At 40.3% G+C, this 27,059-nt stretch overlaps 1 protein-coding gene across 2 annotated transcripts in view; it reads right to left on the reverse strand.

The window, feature by feature from the left end:
- GRIN3A (glutamate ionotropic receptor NMDA type subunit 3A) overlaps positions 1 to 27,059 on the reverse strand; it is a 142,867-nt gene that overhangs the window by 50,596 nt on the left and 65,212 nt on the right. For both annotated transcript variants that reach the window (XR_004590065.3, XM_034410622.3), the window contains exons 2-3: positions 19,726 to 20,330; positions 14,129 to 15,176 (exon numbers count right to left, since the gene is read on the reverse strand). Coding sequence is in view for 1 of the 2 variants with exons in the window: in XM_034410622.3 (XP_034266513.1) it covers positions 14,129 to 15,176; positions 19,726 to 20,330 (1,653 nt within the window). In the remaining variant the exon portion in view is untranslated. The remainder of the gene's footprint in view (positions 1 to 14,128; positions 15,177 to 19,725; positions 20,331 to 27,059) is intronic.

Consider the following 27,059-nt stretch of genomic DNA (forward strand, 5'->3'; position numbering starts at 1 on the left):
TGGTGAGCTGTGTTGCTGTTGTTTGGCTTCGTGTTTGTGGCCGTGCTATCTCTTCATGGTGGGTGTCAGTCTGCTTCATGTATGGATTGGAGGGGTTTAAAGTGGCTAATGATGCAGCTGTGGTCTGGCTTCTGATCCGGGGTTGTGCCTCATCATCAGTGTGGGTTCGAGTCTGCTTTCTGCGTGGATGTGTGGTGGCTACATCCTGTGTGGCTCTCGTGTGTGTGGGTCTGGTGTCATTCTTTGTGTTAGGGACTCCTTTGTCAATAAGGGCGGGTTTCCAAATGGCTGGTAGGCGGGAGGTATCATCTCGTTTATTCATGCTGTGTGGACGTTTTTCTATCTCGATGGCTTCTCTGATTATTCTGTAATAATCTGAAAACAAATATATATATATATATATATATATATATATATATATATATATATATATGTGTGTGTGTGTGTGTATATATATATATATATATATGTGTGTATATATATATATGTGTATATATATATATATATATATATATATATATATATATATATATGTATATGTATATATAATATTTGAGTTATATTCCACTTTTTCTTCAGGAGCTCAGGGAGGCTTACATAATAACCCTGGGCTGGTGAACTTGAAGGTAAATGACTGACCAAATCTGAAAGTGACCTTGGTACTGGTCTCCCTAGCTGTGATCTAAGAGTTCAGCCATTATATCACATTGGCTCTAAATGTTCTAAGAAGATTTTAAATGGGATCTAAGGCTTAAATACCCATAAGATATGGGTAACATGTCCTACCTCCAAGGGAATGTTGACAGGAAGCAATCTAGAGATGAGCTTTCTTGGTCATGGCCCCTTTTCCTCTGGAACAATTTACCCTGGAAATAAGGATAAACCTGTTCCTTCTTAAGGTTTGGAAAAGCTGTGAAGAATTGAATCTTCTGTAGGGCCTTTGAGAATGGAATGGAGGTGCAATTACATGCCCCTAAAGTGATAGAGGCACCCGAGTATAGCATAGAAAGTATCAATTTTTTTAAAATCTAAAAAGAATGATTTTGTATTATGAAATCTTCAGTCAAACGCTGTCGTTTTTAGAACATCACCATAAAAAAAATCATACATGTATGAAATTAATTCTCTTTCCCAGAATTATGAAATATTACAGGAGATTTCAAGAACGTGACATTGCAGGACTGTTACCAGTACTCTTCCCTCTGTAGTAATTCCCTAAAATACTTAATACTTTGAAGTTTTTTATTAGGGCTGATGGAAAAGTTACCCCACTAAAATGGTGTGCCTAGTAGACTCTTGATGTTGCAAAGTTTCCTTTCCCATTGAAACTGGAAGTTCTCCACCAAGAAATTTCTTGACTATAATTTAAAATTGAAAGTTAAAAAAAAACACATTGTAAAATAAAGACAGTGGCAGATGACTTCCAGATAGCTGTTAAAAAAAGCTACATATGAATGTGTCCAACTTAAAAACAACCTGAAGTACAGCTTCAGCATCTCTCTTGAAAAAGTTAAACAGGATCAGAGTGCTTAGACCCATCTGCAAATGCCTAGGCTGTGTTCCATATTAGGTATTTAAAAAAATCCAAACTAAGACAATGGGCAATCAGTTCAATATTGTTGCCAGGATAAAGCTACTACTCCAAATCTGCATTCAATTCTGCAATAAATTTAATTTTGGTATAGTTTGATTTCAGAAATTGCTGAAGATGTTGCCCATCCAATTCTAAATAAACATGAGGTATAGAAACTTGCTGTTTTATTTTTAAATGAATTATGGGGGTCTTTGTATTTGAAATGTACTACATTTTAAAGTCAACCAGGCTATCAATTAGTCTATGATCAGAGAGTTTGGCTAGGAATGGGGAAATCCCAAAGTCAAATTACTCCTGGATTGTGAAATATCTGGAAAACTATGCATCCACCATTTCCTTTTAACCAAACTTACACCGAAAGTTACAATAAGGCAGCTATGTCAAAGAGAAATCATGGCAAAATAATTATACTTGGCTGAAATGGAGTAAGAATATTGGACATTACAATGATATTTTCCTATTTGGCCATCATTATACAGGTAGTTCTCGACTTACAACAGTTCATTTAGTGACCATTCAAAGTTATAACATCACTGGAAAACGTGACTTATGACAAATTTTCACATTTATGACTATTGCAGTATCCCATGGTGATGTGAACAAAATTCAAACAGTTGGCAACTGACTCACATTTATGACCGCTGCAGTGTCCTGGGATCATGTGATCCCCTTTTACGATCTTCTGACAAGCAAAGTCAGTGGGTAAACCAGATCCACTTAACAAACATGGAACTAACTTAACAACTGCCATGAGTCACTTAACAACTGTGGCAAGAAAGGGCGTAAAATGTGGCAAAACTCACTTAAGAAATATCTTGCTTAGCAACATAAATTTTGGGCTCCATTGTGATCGTATGTCAGGGACTCCTTGTATATCTATTCTAAAGAGTCAGTTTGGTGAAGTGTTTAAACTCCCTAGGCTAGAAACCATGAGTTCATTTGTGCCTTGGGCCAGGGGTGAAATCCAGCACATTCTGATAGGTTCTGGAGAACTGGTAGCAGAAATTTTGAGTAGTTTGGAGAACCGGCAAATACCATCTCTTGCTGGCCCCAGAGTGGGGTGGGAATGGAGATTTTGCAATATCCTTCCCCCAGGAGTGGGGAGGGAATGGGAATTTTGCAGTATCCTTCCCCTGCCATGCCCACCAAGCCACGCCCACCAAGCCACACTACGCTCACCAAGCCACGCCCACATAACAGGTAGTAAAAAAAAAATTGGATTTCACTACTGCCTTAGGTAGAAAGCCTGCTGAATAACTTTGGGCCAGTCACTTTCTCTCAGCCCTAGGAAGAAGGGCCCACCACTTCTGAAGAACCGTGCCAAAAAAACTGCAGGGACTTGTCCATGTAATCTGAATGCTATTTTGGAGCTTTGGACGTTAGCTGTCCAGGATTCCAGCTTTCCCCAAGCACAGCCAGCATGGCTAGGATGGAAACATGTTTTTGTTGCAAGAGCTCTAATGAGTTCCATAGCTACTCAGCATTCTTTCTTCTTGTGGACTTTGTCAAGAAGGGAAACTTCCCTCTTGCCATCTGATTTTTTTTTTTTTGCCTTTTTTTTTTTTTTTAGGTACCAACATATTCTGGCCACAGCAACCTTGGACAAAGACAGGTTTTGTTTTTAAGCTTTCTAGATCAGAAAGTCACTTTAATATTTCAGCACAGACTTCTCCTTCACTTGAAAGCTCATGGGGGATTTTATCATACCTGCCATCTGCCAGCCCCATATTATCCTTGTCGAGTACCATGAAAAGGTTAGCATTCGTTAAAATAAAATTAATAAATCCCACAAATCTTCACCATCGAAATGTAGAATATTTAAGGTGGATTTTGCCTGGCAGGAGACAAGAAAGTCGAAAACATTAACGTAATAAATGCACTACTTTCAGTAAGTTTGGTGGCTGCATTTTCTAGCCTGATTTCACATTAAAGACCCTGATTCATAATATCTCCTCTTACTATTCTAGAATGCAAATTTGCCAGGATTTCTTTTTCAGTCCCATATCTACATATGATATAGACACTCATGTTTATTCACACCTGCGTGTGCTCTTTCTCCCTCTTAAATAAAACTGGGATAATAAAACTCTTTCTAAATAAAAATAAAAATACATTTTACAAGGTGAACTAATTCAGGAAGCTGCCAGGTTTGGGGACTTTGTTCTCCTCACCCGTATTTTAAAGCATGAAAGGTACATATTTACAATTTATCTTCCCTGCATTTATTATTGCACTTATACCATGATTTCCTCTAGGAGCTCAAGGTGGCGCACGTTGGTGTCTTCTCTTATTTTATGGTCACACAGCAGCCCTGAAAGGAAGGTTGTATTGACAAATGGTGACAGTGCAAAGTCACTCCGGGAGCTTCACTGTCAAAAGGAACATTCACAATGTAATCATTATGTATTAGCCTGCCATACTATAATTTTCACTATGCAAAAGAGCTGAACTGGAAGAAAAACGACAGGACAGTCCAATTTGCACAACACCGTTCTCATTAAAATGTATCACCTTATATACGAACGGGGATAAAATAATCTATGTTTGTTTCCTAAACAACTTTGGATCAGCCATTCAGCTCATTTACTTTTCGTTGCTTCCTGTCAATCAAAGAAGGCCAAAGGGTAGATCTCACTGAAACGGGTAGAGAAACACTTCTTCTCCACCCTTTTGTGATAATAAGCACAAGGAAGAAATGATTGCATTATGTTATGAGTATTCTCCCCACTTCTCCATCACATTAACTGTCATTTGCAGGTGGAGATAGGTCTCTGGTTTGCTTCCTGATTCTAAATTCTAAACCCCCAAACTGGCTCATTATTTGTGTTACCTTAATTATATGATAAAGTCAACAGACCAAAAATACGAATTGTAATTATCTTCCGTGATAAAATTGATATGCACTAGAAAAAGCCTTCAGACAGGATCCCAGTTTGAAGTAAAAAGTGGAATGCCTTCAATGTTGCAAGATCAAATAAAAATGATATTTAAAAACCTATTGGCACCACAGATGATTGTCAAAGAGATAGTAGCGTAGGCTGAATTCCTACATGTTGGCTGAATTCCTACAAGCTTTGGCATGCTTGCAGTGACAAATCCCTATATTTCATTGGTAATATAGGAATCTTACATCTCATGAATAAATGGTATGATACTGGTACTTTTCACCACCACTATTCTCATATTAAAGCTGGCATAGGAGGAACTCATGTGATGTACAATACCTGTTTGATCATGATAAAATTTTTCCTGTGAGTATTACTGGGTCTTTTATTTACTTACAAAACATTTTTAGACCACCAGTGGAAATAAATCTTCATTATTTTCTGTACATTACAGTATCTGTACTGTACAACACTCCCTACCCTATATATGTTCTCTGCATCTGTTCCAAATATATTCATGTTTGCATTCAGTTTTCCATAATATGCTAATAACTGTAATTGTCTTATCAAATGTAAGTAATCTCTTCTCAATGCACCTTCCCCAGAGGTGATCCTTTTTCTATTTGGTTTTTGAGCTGGGAGATACTTCAGGATGGAAATCAGTGAGCAATTATGCCCCCTTGTATAATGAGAGATTCTGATTTGGTGGAATACGTCAAGTTGCTTCAAAGGAAATGTCCTCAGCACAGAAGAGGTAATGCCTTTTTTATTCCTAGATCAAACTTTGCATATTGCCAGAGGCAAAATGAAAGAGAGAGCCAATGTTGGGAAAGTCATCAGATCACCAAGCTGATGTAAAGATGAAAGCCTGTCTGTCTGTCTGTCTATCTGTCTCTCTCTTTCTCTCTCTCCCTCCCTCCCTTCCTCCCTCCCTCCCAGGGTTCAAATACTACTGGTTCGGACCGGTTCGATCAAACTGGTAACGATGGCGGTAGATGATTTGGAGAACTGGTAGCGATGGCAGTGTGAGGCTCCGCCCACCTGCCCGGTCATACCCTCTGCGCATGTGCAGAAGAGTTTGCGCATGCACAGAGGATATGCGTGTGCATGTGACGTGTGAACTTCTGAACCGGTAGGGAAGGTAAGTAGATTTGACCCCTGCTCTCTCCCCATATGATTAACAATTGGGATTATTTCTTTTATGAACCAACACGATTTAGAGAGATGAGTCTGATGTGATGGAAAACACATACAGCAACAGCAGTGAAACAGGCTGGCGTGCAAAAGAAGATTGTGTTTTTATTTTTCTGGGAATCCCCAAAATATTGCAAGCTTTGGGTAAAACATTTTCTTTTTACAGCTTGCACCTGCCTTTATCAATGCTTGGATATTAACTCAACATGCAGAATAGCTAGGAAATTGCCCCATTCTTTCTCTGCCTGGAGAAAGAGATAATAGACTACTAGCTCTCACCAACAGAACATTTCCAAATATTTTTGGAGAAGCTGTTTTTTCTAACTCTCCTGCTACCTCTAACTATCTTGAATCCTTTCGTTTTGCTATATGCTGTCAGGTACATACACAGCAGTGATAAAATCAATTTTTTTTTACTACCGGTTCTGTGGGGATAGTTTGGTGGGCATGGCAGGGGGAAAAAACTGAAAAATCTCCATTTCCACCCCACTCCAGGGGAAGGATACTGCAAAAATCCCCATTCCCTCCCCACTCCTGTGGGAAGGATATTGCAAAATCTCCATTCCCACCCCACTCGGGGGCCAGCCAGATGTGGTATTTGCTGGTTCTCTGAACTACTCAAAATTTCCACTACCGGTTCTCCAGAACCTGTGAGAACCTGCTGGATTTCACCCCAATACACAGCCAGTTTCTGTTAAGAATTGCAAAGGCTTTATGGCAGCCATAAATCTTTCATTGAAATAGCACCAACTGTACCACTTAAAACTTTGTGCATAGAAAACAAGAATTCTTGTTTGCAAAACAATCTGGAACAACACAACTGAAATTCAGGAAAATCACAAATCACATTTCCAGCTCCCTGGGTCAAGGTAACCCAACAGCAGCATATGAGGAGATTCCCAAACTCTTTGGCCCAAAGACCCAGCCACAAAAGCCATTTTTTCCCTATAGCCTTGAGTATCACCTTGACCACTTGATTAAGTCATGCTAAGCCTTTCTTTCAAATAGATAACTTAACCCAACATGCTGTTTGAGGAATTTTGGGAGCTAAATTCCACACATCTTCCAAGTTCCTGAGGTTGAGAAACATTGGTTTAGCTCAATCTCTAGAACAGTTGATGGAACTTTCTGCATTTGCTTCTGCTAAATCCTATGATCAGTGGTGGGATTCAATTTTTTTAACAACCGGTTCTGTGGGCGTGGCTTAGTTGGGGGTGTGGCTTGATGGTCATGTGGCCATGTGGGCGTGGCTAGCTGGTCATGTGACTGGGTGGGCATGGCTAGCTGGTCATGTGACCGGTGGGCGTGGCTATCTGCATAGGGACTACAAAGGGCTGAAAAAAGTCATTTCTTACTGGTCCTCGCACTTTTGACAGGTCCTTGCACTTATGACCATCTTCACATTTATGCCCGTTGCGGCATTCTTAACAACCGTGTCACTCATTTCACAACTGCTTCTCTTCATTATGGTGACAAGATAGGGCAAAAACGTAAAATATGAGGACAGTCGTAAGTTCGAGGACTGGTCAAAAGTGTGAGGACCAGTCAAAAATAACTTTTTCAGCCCTCTGAGTAGTCCATATGCACAAAAGGACTACCCAGAGGGCTGAAAAAAGTGATTTCTGAACGGTCCTCGCACTTTTGACCGGTCTTCACACTTATGACTGGTCATCATTTATGCCCATTGTAGCATTCTTAACAACCGTGTCACTCATTTCACAACTGCTTCTCTTCACCATGGTGACAAGATAGGGCAAAAATGTAAAATGTGAGGACAGTCGTAAATTTGAGGACTGGTCAAAAGTGCGAGGACCAGTCAGAAATAATTTTTTCAGCCCTCTGAGTAGTCCATATGCATAAAAGGATACAGCAATAGAGAGGGATGAAGGAAGGGAAGGGAAATTAGAGTAGGAGGGAGGATAAGGGAGGGAGGAAGAGAGGAGGAGAAGGAGAAAGGAAGAGGAAGTAGGGAGGAGAAGAAGAAGGGGAGGAAGAGAAAGTAAGAAGGAAAGAAAAGAGAGAGGTGGTAGGTTTGAGGAGAAAGATTGCTGTACAATAAAAAAGATGAAAAGGAAGAAAGCCAACCCCAAACAAATATAAAGATATTAAGATAAAGAATGAATTGTTAAACTTTAAAGAATAAAAGAGAACAAATATGAATAAATAACAATAATCAGAAACACACATACAAACATACAATGTATTTTCTTTGAACAGAGTATTTGGCCGGTTCACAAATTTAAACAGTGTTTAGTCATTTCAATTAAATTTACAATTTCTATATTTCCTTTTTGCCATATTTATTCCTCATCTATTTTTGTAAAAAACCAATATTACCCTTCATCTTCATCTCTAATCTTAATCAAATTCAATTTTTCCCTTCTATTCTATATTATACCCCTTCCCATTGTCATCTATTTTTATATCCATTCTCACATTGGTTAATTATGTAATATTACAGTTGTTTAATATAAATTCAACATTTTAATATAAATCAATTAGTTATATAACTACCTTTTTTGTATATTAATCAATATGAACATGAATATTCCAATTATTTCCATGCAATCCAATTTCTTACAAATCAATTAATTATATTTACCAATAATAATAAACCAAATAATTTCCCCCATATATTCCTCCAAACCACAACTTAACCATTTCTGCTTTCAACACAATATACAATTAATAGTATCTCAATTATTACAATTCCCTAGTTAAATAGAGCTTTTTTTCTTTTGTGTTTTAAAATCTTGAACTCTCCTCTTTCCCCCTAAATTTCCCATTGTTTGCGCCTACCTTTTTTAGTGAGAAAAAAGAAAAGAAATCTGCCTGCCTAATTTTCCAACGTGCAAAGCCAACAGCCTGCTTTACTTTCTCTTTCATTTTTCAGTATAGCTAGGGGAAAAAAAATCAGCACTCTTTGCAAGCAAGCAGCAGAGCCCTGAGCAAAACAGCTGAGAGCAAATCAGCTGAGACTCGGAAGCCGATCTAAGCAAGGGCTAATTAGCCTATGCTGAAGCTCCGCGGGCCAATAAAATTACAAAAAAACACCGAACCCTTTGTTAAATTGCTGGCTCGCCCGCCCCTCGCCCACCACTATTTATTGGCCATAAATAGTGGTGCGGAGGGGCGGGGCAAGGGGTGGGGCGAGCCAGCAATTTAACAAAGGGTTCAGCCGAACCCCCTAGAACCGGCAGAATCCCACCACTGCCTATGATGCAAGCTAAAACTCAACTTGGTCAAGCTATTCAGTTTCTGAATCTGAATCCAAATCCGCAGTCTGCCTCCTAATATACCATTTGAACTGTCCCTTAAGATAAAATTAGCCCTAAAACATACAAGTAAAGCTAGAGAAGAGAAAGGAAATGAAATACTTGTAATTCTGGAATAGGAAATCCAGCATAGAAACTAATCTATGAATTCTTACAAACCATAAACTTTTGCTTGTTCAACCCTCTCTGTTCTGGTGCTCTTCAGGTATGCTGCATTACAAAACCAATCCTTCTCAAGCAGCTGTTCTGCCCTAGCTCCGGATTTCCGAGGATATTGACACACACCAACGGTCCTTATCAAATTTATTAAGTAGCAAGAATAAACAAGACCGGCAAAGGTTGGCAACCAGCCCAGAAAACAAGATATGATAAACCAAAATACTCTGATAATAAATACGAGTTGTTTCTAGCAAGAAACTTACTAACGTGTGACTTAAATAGGCTAAGGGAGTGGCCAAGTATCCTCAAGCCTTACTCTCAAGGAGACCTCCTCCTCCTGAGTAGCCACTCCTGCCTTTTGCCAGCCCTGCATGCTCGAGCATTGAGGAGAGGCTCCTCCACTTCGCTCTCTCCACTTGAAGGAGCCTCTGGAGGTTCTGAAGGACCTGGCTGAGTCTCTGCCTCTGGCACCACATCCTCTTCAGCCTCCTCGCTGTCCGACGTGAGCGCTGGCTGCGCAGGCTGCTGGCGCGACACCACACCAGCCTCCTCTTCGTTGGGATCAGCCACGATCCGCGCAGGCCGCTGGCAGGCCACAACAGCAGCATGACTCCATACAAATTGGGGGCAATCATGAGAATTGACCCCCAATGTCTCTGGAGGTAAAATGCTAGTGAAGAATGACAGAGTCGGTCAAGCAATGTCGGCTGGCGGCCCCCAGGGGGAGAGCCTTCTCTGTGGGAGCACCCGCCCTCTGGAACAAGCTACCTCCCGGAATACAGCTGATTCCGGATCTCCGCACTTTCCGTAAGGCCCTGAAGATGTTCTTATTTCAGCAAGCCGGCCTGGCCTGAATAGATTTTACGGGTTAGTTTTTTTTTAATTGTATAGCTAGGGGTTTTAAATTGGGAGGCCGTTTAATTTAATTTATTTTTAATTATCTTAACTTTTATATTGTATGTTATTTTAATTCTCGGCTGTTCACCACCCTGAGTCCCTTTGGGGAGAAGGGCGGGATATAAATTTAATAAATAAATAAATAGAGCTGCAAAACCTGGCTCTAAAAATCTGGACCACCATTAGATGACAGGAAGGAACTGGAGGGCCTTGTGTCTGTTTGATACATCCATTGATTGTCTATGACTTCAATCAGATATGGTAACCCTACATAAACATGCCCTAGACTAGAGGTGAGCTACTTTTCTTGGGGCAACAGACCATTTTTCTTGGCGATGACTCTGAGAGATGCAGCCAGTAGGAGCAGATAATATTAGCATGCAAGTTACCCTTTTCAGCATTTTTGAATGCCACGGATGAGAAATATTTAACAGATTATGTTAATGTTTGAATTCTACTTTATCAATCTGAATTGGATTAACATTTATAAAAAAAAAATTAGCAAAAGGCTACTCCACAGATGCTCCCTAGTTTGCTGCCCAGTTGCAACCGAGATGGTGAGTGGCCTGCAAATAAGCAGCTCATGGCTTCTATCCAGCTGCTGGTCATTCTTCTCCTAAAAGAGTAAAAAATCCATAGATGGCATTTTTCCCACTAGGGGAAAGTATATGCTGGAGGGTCTTCCCCGCCTCCCCGATGTTGTTCCTTCACCTAAGGAGTATACTGTATTTAGCCAGCAAGCACTAATAGAGTTCAAAGAAGAAAGGGGGAATTTGTCATAGCCTATTAAGAAGGGGACAACAATCACCCGCTGGCTTTCCAGTTAATTAAATACATCAGGGCAGGGAGGGAGAAACCCATTAATTTGAGAGGTCTGGATTTTCCTCCTGCTGTTTCATCACTGCATTGGCCAAGAACAGGAACATTTCTAAGTACTGTAAGGAATTGCTCTTCTGCTGCCTTCAGCTGGAGTGGAAGAGACCCTTCTTGTCTAGAAACAGAGGAAGGTAAGAAACAGATCACATTAGAGTAAATCTGTTGAAGTCATTCCAAAAACGATTTTAAACATCTGACTTAAGAAATGAAAATGCTTTTTTAAAAAAAAAAAAAAAGGAGAAAGAAATATTGTCAGGTTACATCATCAGCAAAAGAATATGAAACTGCTGCAGAGGTAAATAAGTTTCACAATAAGATCCAATTCCTTTAAAATGATGATATTTGCAATCCACTGTAGAATGAAGAGTCGGCAATGGATCTTGAATGAAGCATTTTGTTTCATTAAATCTGCCCATCACCTGAAACTAACCAGGCGGTAGGCAGTTTACAGAACTTACCTAGTAAAAATGGAATACAAAATCAGAATACTAATTAATCGGAAGGAAAAGGATGTGATCATGGAATTATGGAAAATGGTGTCCCCGAGTACATCAATCTCCAAATTCCCTCTGGAAGAACCTTGTTGTCAGCGTCCCAGCACTGACATAGAAAAGGGAGGAGAAGCCTGAACTTTTGCCTGCTAAATCCCTTTGAAGATTCTGTCTCCTCAGAGATGGGGAGGGGGGATACATTCCTGTGATCTGACGAAGAAGGAATCAGGAAAGTGACTTGGAAGATAGCCAATGAGAAGCAGAGAATTGGGGATTGGAAAGGGAGGGATTGGAGGGCAAAGGTCAGTACTGACTGCGAAAGAGTCAGGATCAGATTGCTGTGCTCGAATAAAGAGAAAATTTCCTTAAAGATCGGCAGTTTGGAAATTCATTTATTTTGAGATAGCATCAAAATCTGACACTTGTTTCCTTCTGCTTCCAGGAGGTCATAAGGAGGAAGACATTTATGTTCCATGGACAAGCCATTCTAGAAGAGAGACATTGCTACAGAGGACAATGTCATCAGGGCACTTCATGATGGGCAGAAACTATTGGGGGAAGGTGTTCCTAATATATCCACGTCATACAGGGCTTCATAGGTAGTGGCCAGCACTTTGAACTGCACTTAGAAACCTATTTGTAACTGCGCAGCTCCATGGCAGTCCCAGTGACCACTGAGCATGCATGCCACTCCGTTCTGAATCTTTGAAGTTTTTGATTAATCTTCCAGGACAGCCCCCTATGGAGTGCATTATAGTAAGCTCATTGAGAGAGAACAAAGGTATGAGCAACAATCTTCAGTGCATTGTGTTTCAAGCAAGGGTACAGTTGGTACACCAGCTGAAACTCTACAAAAGCTCTCCAGGACGTATGAGTCCAAGAGGACCTCCAGATGCAAGTCTGCGTTTTCCTAGGAGTACAACCCCATCAAGAACCATAGATGGTGCACTGCTGAAATCAATTGTCCTCTGCATTAACAACCACTCTACCTTTTTTGGGTTGTGCCTGAACCTGTTTTCCCTTATTCAGACTCCAGACACCAGGTTGTGATTTTCACTACATCTCCCAATAGTCCCAGGATAGAGATATGTACCATCTACATATTGAACACACATCACCCTACATAAACAGATGATCTTTTCCAGCGGTTTCATATAGATGTTGAAAAAAAGGGTTGAACCTTGACACACCCCATAACAAAGTGGTTTGCAGCCTGATCTCTTCCTCCCTTCCCCTCATGTTCTCTGGTCCAACCTACTCAGATAGCAACCATTATAACATACCTTCAACTCCCAACTTTTGCAACTGGCCCAGAAGGATACTGTGGTCAACAATAACGAAAGCTTCTGAAAGAACTTGGAGCATGATGACACTCATACAACCTCCATCCAAGTATTTCATAGATCATCCATGACACCAAACAATTGAGTTTCTTTCCCATGCCCAGATCTGAACCCGTATTACCAAGGTTCACTTAATTCATGTCTTCTACGGCTAAAGCCCAACCAATTTCTCCATAACCTTCCACAAAGGGTGGGTTAATTATATGATGATAATTGTCCAATTCTGTTGAATTCAGGCCAGGCCTGAAATCTTAAGGTGAAAATAGATCAATGCCCCTTCAAAGACTTCTTGAATCTCTCTCATTCTCTCAAAAAAGCACTGACTACATTCTAGATCCAATTCCCACTACCATCCCTGGCTATTCTATTTATTAATTTCCATTTATTTTTAAAAAGTATATAGCTACTTATCTTATGCATCATAACCTTGGACAGCTAACAAACAATAAAAAACAGTAGACAATATACAAGACCAATATAAAACTTCCATATTCCCTTAGTATTTGGGTCTTTTCCCGTGTAAGATTGAGAGTATCTTGGCGACATTTTGATGAGGTCCCATTCGTCATCTTCAGGTTGATGTATTCGGCTTTGTGCTTGTGCGAGCAAAGCGTGATCGGAGATGCCGTCTCTCTATAAATACTGGTGGGGAGGTGTGGAGTGCTGGCTTTGTTGTTGTAAGTGGGTTGGTTGGCTGTGTTGTACTAATCAAGATGTAATAACACAGCCAACCAACCCGCTTACAACAACAAAGCTAGCACTGCACACCTCCCCACCAGTATTTATAGAGAGACGGCATCTCCGATCACGCTTTGCTCGCACAGGCATGAAGCCGAAGACACCAGCCTGAAGATGAAGAGTGGGACCTCGTCAAAACATCGCCAAGATACTCTTAAATTTACACGGGAAAAGACTTGAATATGCCAAGACTTGCACACACACACACACACATACACACACACATATATAGAGAGAGAATTTATCAATTATTATAATGATAATAAATTATAAAATGATACTATGTACGTATAAAAGAAGAACCACCTCCTTAATCTCTATAGTACCTTAACAGGTGGGATTTTTTTTGTGTGTATGTTCGAGTCAGACTCAATTTTCAGTGACTACATCGAGTTTTCTTGGCAACGTTTTATTGAAAATGGATCTTATTGCTCTCTTTCTGGGAGATAATGCCCGGCCCAAAGCCTCATCCAACTGGGTTTATGCTTGTGATGGGACTACAACTCACAATCTATTTCTAGCCTGACACCTCAACAACTACACTAAACTAGAATCAGCAGAGAGGGCATAGCTAATATTACCAGACCAAGTCCAGTTGCCACTACTGTGTTGTGATACAAAAGTGATGCATAATGACTTTATGACCTGAATGTGTAAATGAAAGGCCCTTCCTTACCTTGGGGTCATGTATTCCAGACAATTCTTCATAGATTTTCTCTCCCACCATAACAGCAGCCAGATTAGCAGTGTATGTGGAGAGACAAAATAAACAAAAAATGGCCCAGAGATTCATTAGAAACCTTCCCGTCCAGCACTTTGGAGGTTTGATGGCAGCTGTTCTCCCAAACAAGATGGCATAACAGACATTCAAAGCAGAGGAAAAGGAGAAAACCTTATCCCTGTTTCTACCCTTTGGGGTCATTCCAAAGGGGCTCTTCCATTCATACAGAGTCAGGAAGATTGCAGTGATGTGTAGAGCTACAAAGATGCCCAGCCACATGGTCCAGTGAAGCGGCCACATAAAGGCTCCAATAGGAGCTGCTGTGTCTTTGGTCCTCACCAGAATGCCCAAACTGGTGGAGAAAAAAGGGCTGGTGAAATCAATCACTTGGCTACGGGCTGTGTTGATGCTGAAAGATGTCACAGCCATATGGGCTGTCCCAGCAAGAAGATCACCTACCAGTCCAGTCCACTGGCCATTTTTCAAACCACCGTATTTCCCATCACCGACGATATACAGGTCAAAATCAAAGTTCATATCTTCAGCCAACTTTTCCAACAGATCTATGCAGTAGCCATAGCAACACTGCTTAAATTTGGTGGGTACTGTGTCGTTGCCTCCTTGGAGGCTTTCAAAAAGAGCATCCAGCACGGCTGAATCTTTGGTCAAGGGATCCATACAGAATTGTCCTGCAGGACACAATCCTTCATCATCCACAGTCCTTGTGAATACGAAGGGATGTTCAATGAGCGTCACCACCCTCAGATGTAACCTAGTCGGATGCTGGTTGTGATTCTTGTGTCTCTGAGCCTGCTCTGGCCAGATCCCATAATCCATGACAACCTTGCCTTCTTGCCAACTCCCCAAGCGAGTCCACATTGGGTTCCCAACAGGGTCATGTTGCAGATTCCAAATGAAGAATTTGTTTTCTGAACTAATGATGGAAGAACCTTTTACCTTAATGTGGCCACTGAGCCCATGGAACGTAGTATTGGCTAAAAACCTATAGGACAAAAGTAAGAAGTTATGAGCAGATATTCAGAGGACATAACCTTTTAACATCTTTTGGAGCTGGGATTGTTTTCCTCCCCCCCTGACACATTTATGCTTTTTCTTCAAAAGTGAGAAGGCCAGTTCAGATACCTCTTTGGGATGAACAAGATACATGCATGTGCTTCCACCTGCAGCTCTCATCGCACAATGAGTGGCCTACACTGTAAGATTTTTCAAGTCCACAATAGGCAAGAAAGCCCCATGCTTTGGGAACTATATGAATATCTGTATACATTTTGAAGGTCCTGGAATGGAAAGGACCTTTTCTTTTTAATATATCCACCTTGTGCCATAGGTTTTTTTTTTGTTCATTCAAGGCTGAAATTTACAAAGTTTCTGAGGCAAAAATCATAACTTCAACAGGATTTAGACACAGAAACAAATGGAAATACACACGTTTTGCTTGCTTCACCCAAACATCTTCACCTAGAGTTCTAGCTTAGCTTGGCTTGCTTATTCTGTATGGGCTTACAATCAAAATGAAGAAATCCTCAGAACCCAGGGAACAAATCATTTGCATATATGTTTGGATGAACAATAGGAGTAGAACAGTGGTGGGTTTAAATTTTTTTTACTACCAGTTCTGTGGGCGTTGCTTGGTGGGCATGGCAGGGGAAGGATACTGTAAAATCTCCATTCCCTCCCCACTCCAGGGGAAGGTTTATTTATTTATTTATTTATTAATTCAACTTATATACTTCTCCCCAGGGGGACTCAGGGCGGTGGACAGCCAAACTTAAAACACATATAGTACAAAAGTTAAGAAAAAACTAAAATAAATTAAATCATTGGTGTTTCCAATTTAAAATCCCAGATCTGCAAAATCGAAAAGTTCCCAATTTAAAACCCAGAATCAATAAAATCGAAAATTTAAAAACCCCATTAAAACCATTTAAGCTAGGCCAGCTTGTTGGAATAAATAAGTCTTCAGGGCCTTTCGGAAAGCGCGGAGGTCCGGGATCAGTCGTATTCCAGGAGGTAGCTCATTCCACAGGTTGGGTGCCCCCACAGAGAAGGCTCTCCCCCTGGGGGCCACCAGCCGACATTGCTTGGCCGACGGTTACTGCAAAATTCCCATTTCTTCCTGATCAGCTGGGATTTGGGAGGCAGAGAATAGATGGGGGTGGGGCCAGTCAGAATTTTTATTACCGGTTCTCTGAACTACTCAAAATTTCCGCTACCGGTTCTCCAGAACTGGTCAGAACCCTGCTGAAACCCACCTCTGGAGTAGAACCTGTTTACCCAGATGCCTTGCTATCTGAGCTATAGACAGTGGATGTTCCTCTGTGTTTATAATATTTTTCAAATGATAAATGTTAATAAGGAGTAAATTGTTTGGCCAACAAGTCATCATTTTAAAATATTATATAGACTTGGCTTTGTTTTTGTAAGAGCAAGACGTATTCTAGAGCTTCCTTTCATGTTAGTTAAAATATAAGAACATCCTTCTCTCCCACTAGCCTTATTTATGGGGATTTCTCAATTGGTTATTGATTTATTTCAGGATGAACAGAAAACAAGGCCCATTTGAACACATTTGCGCAAGAGGAAAATCCCAAAGACTGAATGGAGATGAATGCAACCATCTATGGAGCTGTCATTCATGCTAATTTAAGACATGGGAGAGGGGGAGTTTATTTATGCTTGGAAGTAGCAGAACAGATAAATGGAAAGTGGGTTAAACTTTCCCGCTGAAGGAGAACTTTTATGCCCAAAGAACATTTAGTCAGCTTATTTATTTGTATTTGTCTTAATGTTATTCCAATTAAATTCATGAATGCCATTTGCCGTTGAGTATGAGCAGATTTTTAATGTATGTAAATAGTTTTCTTTCTGCATATGTACATATTTGTCCTGAATTGTTTTGGCTCCCTAATTTGGAGAAATGTTTTTTGTTAAAATGAGATTTCTTCTTTCACTTGCTGGCATTTCTTCTCTATTTCTAGCACTATTTCTTATTTTTGGTGAGTGTGTTTGGGGGTACCCATTTATTTTTCTACTCTGCACACAAAGGCTGCATTCTGGCATTCATTTGCAGGGTCTCTGAACAGCCACAGACAACAAGTAGTCCTTGACTTACGATAAGTTCACTTAGTGAATGTTCAAAATTACAAGGCAGTGAAAAAAGTGACTTATGACCATTTTCCACACTTACAACTGTTGTAGCATCTCCACATTCATGTAATCAAAATTCAGACACTTGGCAACTGAGTCACATTTATGACCATTGCAATGCCTGGGGTCATGTGATCACCTTTTCCTACCTTCTGACAAGCAACGTCAATGGGGAAACCAGATTCACTTAACAATCGTGTTACTAATTTAAGAACTGCAGTGATTCAACTAACAACTGTGGCAAGAAAGGTCGTAAAATAGAGCAAAATTCATTTAACAAGTATCTCACTTAGCAACAGAAATTTTGGACTCAATTGTGGTCATAAGTTGAGTACTAGTTATACACACACTTGCCGGTGAATGGATGAACGCTGTGTGCTGGGACAGTATGAGTGAACTCAATCCCATTCCCTTTCAGCATGAAATGACTGTTTGCAATGAGGTAGAATTACTTCTAATCATGGCTTCCTGAAAATTTGAATTTTTATGATGTGCATTTGTCATATTCATATGGAGTGTTTGTTAGTGTATCAATTCAATTTAGCTCTGTGACTAAAAGTACTGCATGTAGTCATTCATAGTCATAAGCTCATTACTCTTTGCATTTTTGTGGGGGCTGAAATATTGATGATTCAAAAGGGTCGCAGTAATAAATTTTCACTGGTAGGTTAATTAAATTGTTCTGTACTCATTAGCCTGGTAACTTGGTAATTCTGTCTTTATCGCCCAAAGTTTAGTTGAGAATGAGAAAAACGAGAATGGGCAGTGAGTCAAATCGCATATGGGACTTTAATTACTCAAATGGCATAATTAAAGTGCCATAATTTACAGACTAGATGGGGTTTCTAAATCCTAATGCTTTTTACCCTGTAACCAGGGCAATCATAAGATTAGGAATTAACACAGTAGAAACTTTCTCAGTACAAGATTTCTAAGGTATGTGCTCTGCTACAAAAACACAGCACAATAAAAGACATTTGAATGTTTGGACACAGAGAGATTCTGTATCTCTGTGAATTGAATAGGACCAATTTTTAAGCCTCAGAGATGTTTATGGTCCTCCCACCATAACCTACTATAGATACTAGCAGGGGTGGGCATTAAAAATTTTAGCAAGGGATTCTCTGCCTGGTTGCTGGGTGGCCATGGCCGGGGTGGACATGGCCTAGTTGGCCTCCTGCACCATGGAGGGGGGGCATTTTTGCCCTCCCCAGGCTTTGGAGGCTTTTTTTGAGCCTCCGGGAGGGCGAAAACAGGCTCCGGAGGCCCTCTGGAGGCCAGAAATGGGCCCGTTTCTGGCCTTCCTGAACTTCCGGTAGGCCCATTTTTCACCCTCCCTGAACCTTGCACTTACTTGCATCCAAAGTGGGCCACGTGGGGACTCCTGGGAGAGGCAGGGCAGGGTGGGTGGGGCTAGCCAGGAGTGGGATTTGGGGGTTCTCTGAACTGCACAGAATCTTAGCTAGAGGTTCTCCTGAACCCCTGCGAACCCCCAGCAGCCCACCCCTGGATACTAGTGTCCCTCTGATATCTCTCACCCACAAAATCACAAGGAACTTCTCCTCATTTGCTCTGCTATAACAGGAAATTTATATTGCATAAGTCTGCATACTTCATGGCAGTTTCAACTCCTTAGTTTGCTACTATCACAATTTTCTAATCCATCTAATAACAGGATTTTGCAGATGGATTACAAAACTCTGAAAATGAAACACAGGACACATCTTGCTGCTTGCTTACAAGGGAAGAGACAAGCAGGGTGTCGTGCTGCAGGCCAGTTTATTCCATTTATGGGTGACTGTTAGATTTTGGTAGTGCCCTCAATGTCTTTCATTGGCAGCAGGATACATAATGGATGGACTTGCCTTCTGCAGAAAAAGTGCCCTTATGATTACAATCAGACTTCCCAAATCTGCTGTCCTCTACTCATGCAGTATTTGCTATGAAAGTTATAGTTCATTAGAAATAAATCTCACTTTGAAATTATTTTTAATGAAAAAGAGGTGGTTATTTCCCCTTTAAACAAATTAAAAATAATAATATTTTTTAATATTAGCTGAATAGGGATTAATCACCTGCTGCTTCTGTTCTCTGAATCAGATCTATCCCCATGCCACTTTTTAGATAAGCTTCCCCAACCTGGGAATTATCCAGAAGATAGTTTAAACTCCCTGAATTTTCTGTGCCTCATAGGAATTCTGGAGTTAGAATCTAGCCAACCACTAGTAGCAAGGTGGATGAACTCAGTTACAGAGGCCCTAAGTGCACCATTGGAAGACCTGAAAGAACATTTGGGGATAGGCCATCATGGAGAAAAACCTGATTTGATCAATTTTGAAGGAGACATTCATATTTACAACATTTATTGAAGAGAGATCTCTTACTTTGATAAATACTGGCCTGATGTGAGATTCTTTTCCTCTGTGCTCAAGCAGTTGGTTGTACTTGGAATCAATGCCAGTTCTGGTTGGATAATTGTAGCTGAAGCAACTGCTCTAGCTACCAGCTCCATTGCATCCTGCACATAATCTTCAAAAAAAGATTGTGTTGTTTTCCCATGAGCTATAAGACCTAGCGGCAAACCTTCGGTCCTCAGCTCTTCCACATTGTGCGAATCCCCAAGAATCCAATGAAGTTCAGGTGGCATAACCCCAAATTGTGTGGTTATCTCAAAAACCCTCCTTGTGCTTTCCATGTCACATCCAAACATCACCACTGTTGAAGTTGTATCCTTAATGTTCTCCAGATGAAACTGCAGATAGGTCAAGAGGTCACTGGCTGATGTGAGGTTTCCTGTGATATTTATAATGGATCCCAAATAAAATTTGGAGCTCTGCTGAGTAAGGAAGAGAAATTCGGTGATGTTCCACTCTTCCTGGCATACCATCAAACTAAAATTATACCAGTTGTTCAAGGCCAAGATTGAAAAAGTGACATCAGCGTCAAAACTCAGGGAACGTTCTAAACTCAGCTGCAGATGAAGGGGGTTCTGTAAAATAAGAAAAATATTGGTTAGAGAGTCTTAACTGGAAAGATATTCAGATTTTGTGTGCAGTGTGCTTAAGTATGCCGACTCTGTTGCTGGAATACATCCCTAAATTATGAAAACTGGAAAAATGAATCTGATTCATTTTGGAGACAATTCCAGGTAGAAGTAAGCCCCACAGAACTTATTTGCAGATGCATTCCTGTTATGCAACCTAGAAATGTACCTACTCAAAATAGTCTGAATATTTTGAATGTACCTACTCAAAATATTCTGAATATTTTGAACGTACCTACTCAAAATATTCTGAAATTCAGCAGGGCTTATTCTGAAGTAAGTGTAGATAGGATACCAGCCATAGTACCTGACATCCCAGCATTTAAACCTCCAGAGATAATATTCCCAAGAATTTATAATGAGCCAGTGATGTCATTCCTAAAGGATGTTAAGAGAAACTCAAATCCAATTTCTCTTACCTACCATCATTTGTGTGTTAAGTATTCAGAGTCTTTGTATAAAAGCAGAGAGGTAAGCTCATTTAATGTATATGAGATAACACTATTTAAATCAATAAACACCTTGTAATGTCTGTTATAGTCCTGAACTACAGGATTAAAATGGTGATGGCCATGAATTCTACAAGACTATCATCTATACCCTTGACTGCAATGCAGTGATTTTTTAAAATCTTGTTATGCTTTTGTGATAGTATTGACTCATGGGGACAGCATGGATTAGTTGCTACAATTTTCTTGGCAAGGTTTTTTGGAAGTGGTTTGCCACTGCCTCCTTCCAAGGGCTAAGAGAGAGTGCCTGGCCCAAGGTTACCCACATAACTTTGGGTAGGACTAAAACTCACAGTTTTTAGCCTGGTATCTTAAGTACTATGCTAAACTGGCTGTCATTGCAGTGACACATTCCATTAAAAGAAACTATAATTCATCTAACTAGCATTTGTGGAAACTTTGCTTTGAGAAATCAACATCATTAAAAGGGTTTAGAAATCCTTAGTATGCCTCTGAGGTTTTGGTCAATCTCTCAAAGGAACAGAAGTACTTGGACAATGGAAAGTAGTGGTCATTTTCTGTTATCAGTTGTACTAAATTCTGTTCAACATCTAACTGAACATCTAACATATAACCGTAATCCATAACATGAGTCCAAACTCTAAGCTTCTTCTAATCAACTAGGCAGGTAACCTGGTAGCTTTGAGAGGCTAAAATATGTTTACATAAAACCATCTTCAGCCTGGGAAACTTTGATTCCTCCCTCAGCAATCTTGGCCCTTATCTCATTATTGCTTACTCATAAGGTAGTCCTACTAAATGTAACTAGAATTGGCTGAGAGTAAATCCCACTGGATTCAATGTAATAATTTTCTGAGGACTGAACTCTGTGAAAGTTACCTCCGATATCAAGCAGTAGCTTAGTTTGGATTTATTTAACGTATGGCATATCATTCATGAACTAGCAATATACGTTCGCATTTCATCTAGATTAATAAAACACAATAAAATAGCAATAGCAATAGCACTTAGACTTCTATACCACTTCTTAGCCTCTCTAAGCGGTTTACAGAGTCAGCATATTGCCCCCAACAATCTGGGTCCTCATTTTACCGACCTCGGAAGGATGGAAGACTGAGTCAACCCTGAGCCGGTGAGAATCGAACTGCCAAACTGCTGGCAGCCAGCAGAAGTAGCCTGCATTCTAACCACTGTGCCACCACAGTTCAATGTGTATGTGTGTGTGCATGTGTGTGTATATATATTTACATTAAAATATAAATGTTAAAAATATATATGTCAAAATGCCACTCTCTAGGCCCATGATGGCGAACCTATGCCACATGTGCCAGAGGTGACACGCAGCGCCCTCTCTGTGGGCACGTGAGCAATCGCCCCAGCTCAGCTCTGCCATGCATGCGCGTGTGCCTCCCGGCGGCCAGCTGTTCTTCGGGTCTCTGCCGTCCATGTGCAAGGGGCGGGGCGCATGTGGGGGGTTGCACATGGGGGGCATATGTGCATGCATGGAGGGCGGGGCACATGCAGGGGCAAAGTGCATGTGGGGGGCACATGCAGGGGAGCCATGTGCATATGTGCAGGGGGCGGGGGTGGGGTGCATGCGCAGGGCCCATGTATGCATTGCATTTTGGGGGTACGGGTGCACACATGCCCTTTGAGCACTCTATCCAGAAAAGGTTAGCCCATCACTGGGCTAGGCCACCTAATCATTGTGCAGCATTGTTTCTATTAAAAAAATCAGATACTGGACCGGTAAATGCCTTTAGCTTAAGGCCATTCACGGTGTTTGGACATGATTGTTTAGTTTGAATTATCACAGAAGACAGTATTGTGATTTTTTTGCTGCATAACAAATCAAGCCCATCTACCGGTAAACCAAATGCTGTGAACTGCTATTCCATTTGAAAAAGATTCTTTTATTTTCCTGAAACTGATACTGACAGAGAATAGGAAGGCAGTCTCTACCTCAATGGTTCAATGATTAAACATCAAAAGTGAATATCAATTGGAATTAAAATGTGTGTATAAACATTTATTTTGCTCAGTTCATACATGTGAAGCAATATCTGTAGAAATTGAAAACCAGCGTTCTTGAGCTAGAATTTGGCCCCCCAAATTGCTGGAGTGCTTCCACTGATATAAATATGTTTTGACTCAAACTTATTACTCTGATTTAATTTTAAATGTGCATTAACATACAGTATTATTTAATATCTCTGATGGGAGATTTTTAAAAACATTTATTCAGCTCTCCAGTTCAGGTGACTTACAACAGGAGCTAGCAACTTTATGAGAGGTCAGTCTACATATAAAATCAAAACAAATTTTAAAAAAAGCTCAATTTCTCATGAAATTGCTAACTTTCAGCTATTCCCCTCCCCCAAAATGTCATCCAATTACTCTGAGAACGGTATAATTTTATGTAATGTCACAGAAAAATGCCAGAATACCTTGAAATGTCCCCATTGTTGTCTGAATCCACTTATAATGTTGAAATCCCCATTGAAATCTAATGCAATAATATCCTCATTGAAATCTAATGCAATAACATCATTACATTTATTTAACTTTGAGCTGCCACCAACAATTTTAGGGATGTAGCGATACCACAGACAATGTTTTTCCTCTTTTGACCTAAGCATAGTACATAAAATTATCTGCTACAACGTCCTACCTGTCAATGACTACTTCAGCTTCAACCACAACAATACACGAGCACACAATAGATACAAACTTAAAGTAAACTGCTCCAAACTTGATTGCAGAAAATACAACTTTCAGCAACAGAGTGGTCAATGCCTGGAATGCACTACCTGACTTTGTGGTTTCATCCCAAAACCCCCAAAATTTTAACCTTAGACTGTCTACTGTTGACCTCACCCCATTCCTAAGAGGTCTGTAAGGGGCGTGCATAAGAGCACCAACATGCCTACCATCACTGTCCTACTGTCCCCATTTAATGGTATCCATTTCCTGTATTCATAATCATGTTTATACTTATATCTGTTATCTTATACATGCTTGACAAAATCAATCAATCAATCAATCAATCCCTGGCCCATGCAAATCTTTGAAGGAATACTTAGCTTTAAAAAAGATTTAGGCAAAGCACCCCTTCAAAGAAATATGGTAAAACATGCCTCATCAAATCAAAGCTTTGCAACAACTTAGTAGTTTCTCAAGATTGTATGTGGCATTGTAGTAGGTGATTTTCCCCCCAGAACTAAATAAGTAGGCTTTATCTTAATCCAACATTAAAATATAAGGTAGGATAATTCAGATACATCTATAGCCTCATATAACATGAGTGATCATTACCAGGAAATTTCATTTATTCCCCATCCCACCATTTCATTCAGGAGGAACTGCAAATGCAATACACGTATCTAATCTTCCCAGTTAAAATCTCCAATGTTACTACTTCTCCCTTTTGAAAGGGATCCTTTTGAAAAAATGGGAACCCTTCATCTTATTTATTTATTTTTGGTTAGCTTTTCAATCTCTTTTCTTACAAATAGTGGGTAATCTTACAAACTATTTCAGGTATCTTCAAGCTTTCTCTAAAAGTTGAGTACCTCTTTCTTCTTAGCTTGTGCATTCAACAAATCAAGGCATCAGGGTGTCAAAAATGTATGTGTGTCAAAATCTGCAAGATTTTTCACTGGAAAACAATTCCTCCTTCTCCTCCTCCCTGAGGAACTTATAAAGTTGCTATATAGAAAATCAGTCTCCTGGCCAGGGATGAAATCCAGCAGGTTCTGACAGGTTCTGGAGAACTGGTAGTGGGAATTTTGAGTAGTTCAGAGAACCGGCAAATACCACCTCTGGCTGACCCCAGAGTGGGGGTGGGAATGGGAATTTTGCAGTATCCTTCCCCTGGAGTGGGGTGGGAATGAAGATTTTGCAGTATCCTTCCCTGCCCACCAAGCCATGCCCACCAAGCCACACCACACCTACCAAGCCACGCCCACAGAACCGCTAGTAAAAAAAATTGAATTTCACCACTGCTCCTGGCTCCCCTTGCCTAGATGGCTGATAATACTGGCCAGTTCAGCTCTCCAGGTTATCAAGTATGATTCTTCTAGCCACACCTGAAAATGCCAACAATCAAACTTGGAACCTTGGCCTGCAAGTTGTTTTTTTTTCCTTTTTTTTTTACTTCTGGGTTAGTTCTCTATCTACACTTGACATCTCTAGACCAGGGGTCAGCAACCTGTGGCTCCAGAGCCGCATGTGGCTCTTTGGGCCCTCTGCTGTGGCTCCCTGTCAGATGATCTTATCATTGGCTGGCCCCGCCCCTCACCCTCCCCTCCCAGTTACTCCTTGCTTGGCCTGAGAAGATAAGGGCGACGGCGGGGAATGGAGAAGCGGCCAGGGTAGAGACAGAGAGAAACAGAATGAGGGGGATAAAGAGAGAGACAGAGACAGAGAGAGATACAGAGAGAGAGAGAGGAAGAGAGGGAGGGGAGAGAGAGATATGTCAAAATGATTTTGTGGTTCCCGGGGTTTTTTTAACAACTGGTTCTCTGCCCTAATGACTGGCTAGGTAGGCGTGGCTGGGGGGGTCATGTGATTGGTGGAAGTGAGTGACATTGAGTTGGCCATGCCCACCCAGGTTTTGTGGCTCCCGGTGTTTTCTTTTCTGTGGGAAACGGGTCCAAATGGCTCTTTGAGTATTTAAGGTTGCAGACCCCTGCTCTAGACCAACTACTTCTAATATAACAGCAAAAATCCACAGAGGCAGAAAAATGTGAGGACTGAGAACAACAAGAAGAGGTAGCCTACTGGTTCTAGACTACCTACTGTTTCATTTCCACCCATCTGCTCCAAAATTAAATATTAATTCCATCAAAGCTTTTTCTTAAAGCGAGATTGATTTCCAAATAAATGCCTGATATGTTCAATTGGGAATTCTTTGAATGGAAGCTGATTTAGACCTTCTTAAAATTCTTCTGCTCCTTGCAGTGAGTAAAGCAGGCAACCTGCCAAATGTCACAAAGAGACATCTATTGTTGATTTAAAAAAATATTTAAAAAGTTAACCATCCTCTCTTTGATTAATTTAAGGCTTGTCTGAATTTGCCTTGAAAGCAACTTATCTTTGCACCAGATTGTGATCGTGCCGCAGGCTTGTTTAGCATTTTTAAAGGCGACAAAGACACCCCAACCTCATCAGTATGAATATTTTAAGCTTTTAAAGCTGGGGAAAAAAAAAAGAACAGTCAGCCATTTTAGTAAAGAATTATATATTATTTATTCATGTTTCTCCTTGCAAATGTGGATAAATAATGTGGTTTTGCAGTAGTTCTTTGTTGGAGGACATTTAAAAGGAACTGCAATATTCAAATCTTGACTGGCTATTTTAAGTTACAAGCTTAAATTGTATTGAAGCTGAAGGAGTTTGCAAGCAAAAAGGTTGTCTCAAAGATTTCTATTAAGACCTATATTATATTGCGTTTCTGATGCTGAATTCAGACAGATTGCAAGTTTTAATTTGTTTCTAACTTTTCTTCAACCTGAAATAAAGACATTTAAACTTCATAATGATAACTTAGCAGATTGTAACAATTTTTCTTTCTGAAATAGAATTGTAAAATGAACATATTTAATCCAGCTGACATAGTAAAGTCCTAATTTTTATTATCTAATGAAACTAACATGGCTAACTCTTGCTATAAGATCAGTACCTTCCTCTTCCATTCCCACAAACTGTGATTTGTTAAAAACAAAACAAAACAGTGGTTGGGCAGAGTGATAAGAACTCAGTTAACCTTTCCTGCAATTAGTGCAATTATTTTTTGTGATTGCAAGGATGAACAATCTGACTTGGGTCTAATCCTTTTTTTTAAAGCAATACATGCAGTATCCTTTGGAGCATAGCGAGCTCTTTCTGAAAGACCATTAGATGGCACCCTGCATCCATTTTCCAGATCAGCATTGGTCCTCTAAGGCTGTCTTTCTCCTTTGATTTGATTGCCACAGAACACCTGGCTTGGCTCGAAGATTTCCTGCATCTTGAATTCTGTTCTGCAGTTTAGCAATTTCCAATATACTCATAAAATATGAATGCAAGTAATATGTGCTGGTAAACATGACTCTGTAGTAAAAGAAAGATTTTTGTCTGGACTTCCAGCTCCCTGGAGCATTTTTTTCCCCTCCCAGTTTTTGGCATGGTAATTACAAGAGCAGCAGCATAAAGCCATTGTGAT

Source organism: Pantherophis guttatus, chromosome 2 (genome assembly GCF_059756535.1).
Source record: "Pantherophis guttatus breed Tessera chromosome 2, ASM5975653v1, whole genome shotgun sequence".
Classification (NCBI taxonomy): Eukaryota; Metazoa; Chordata; class Lepidosauria; order Squamata; family Colubridae; genus Pantherophis; species Pantherophis guttatus.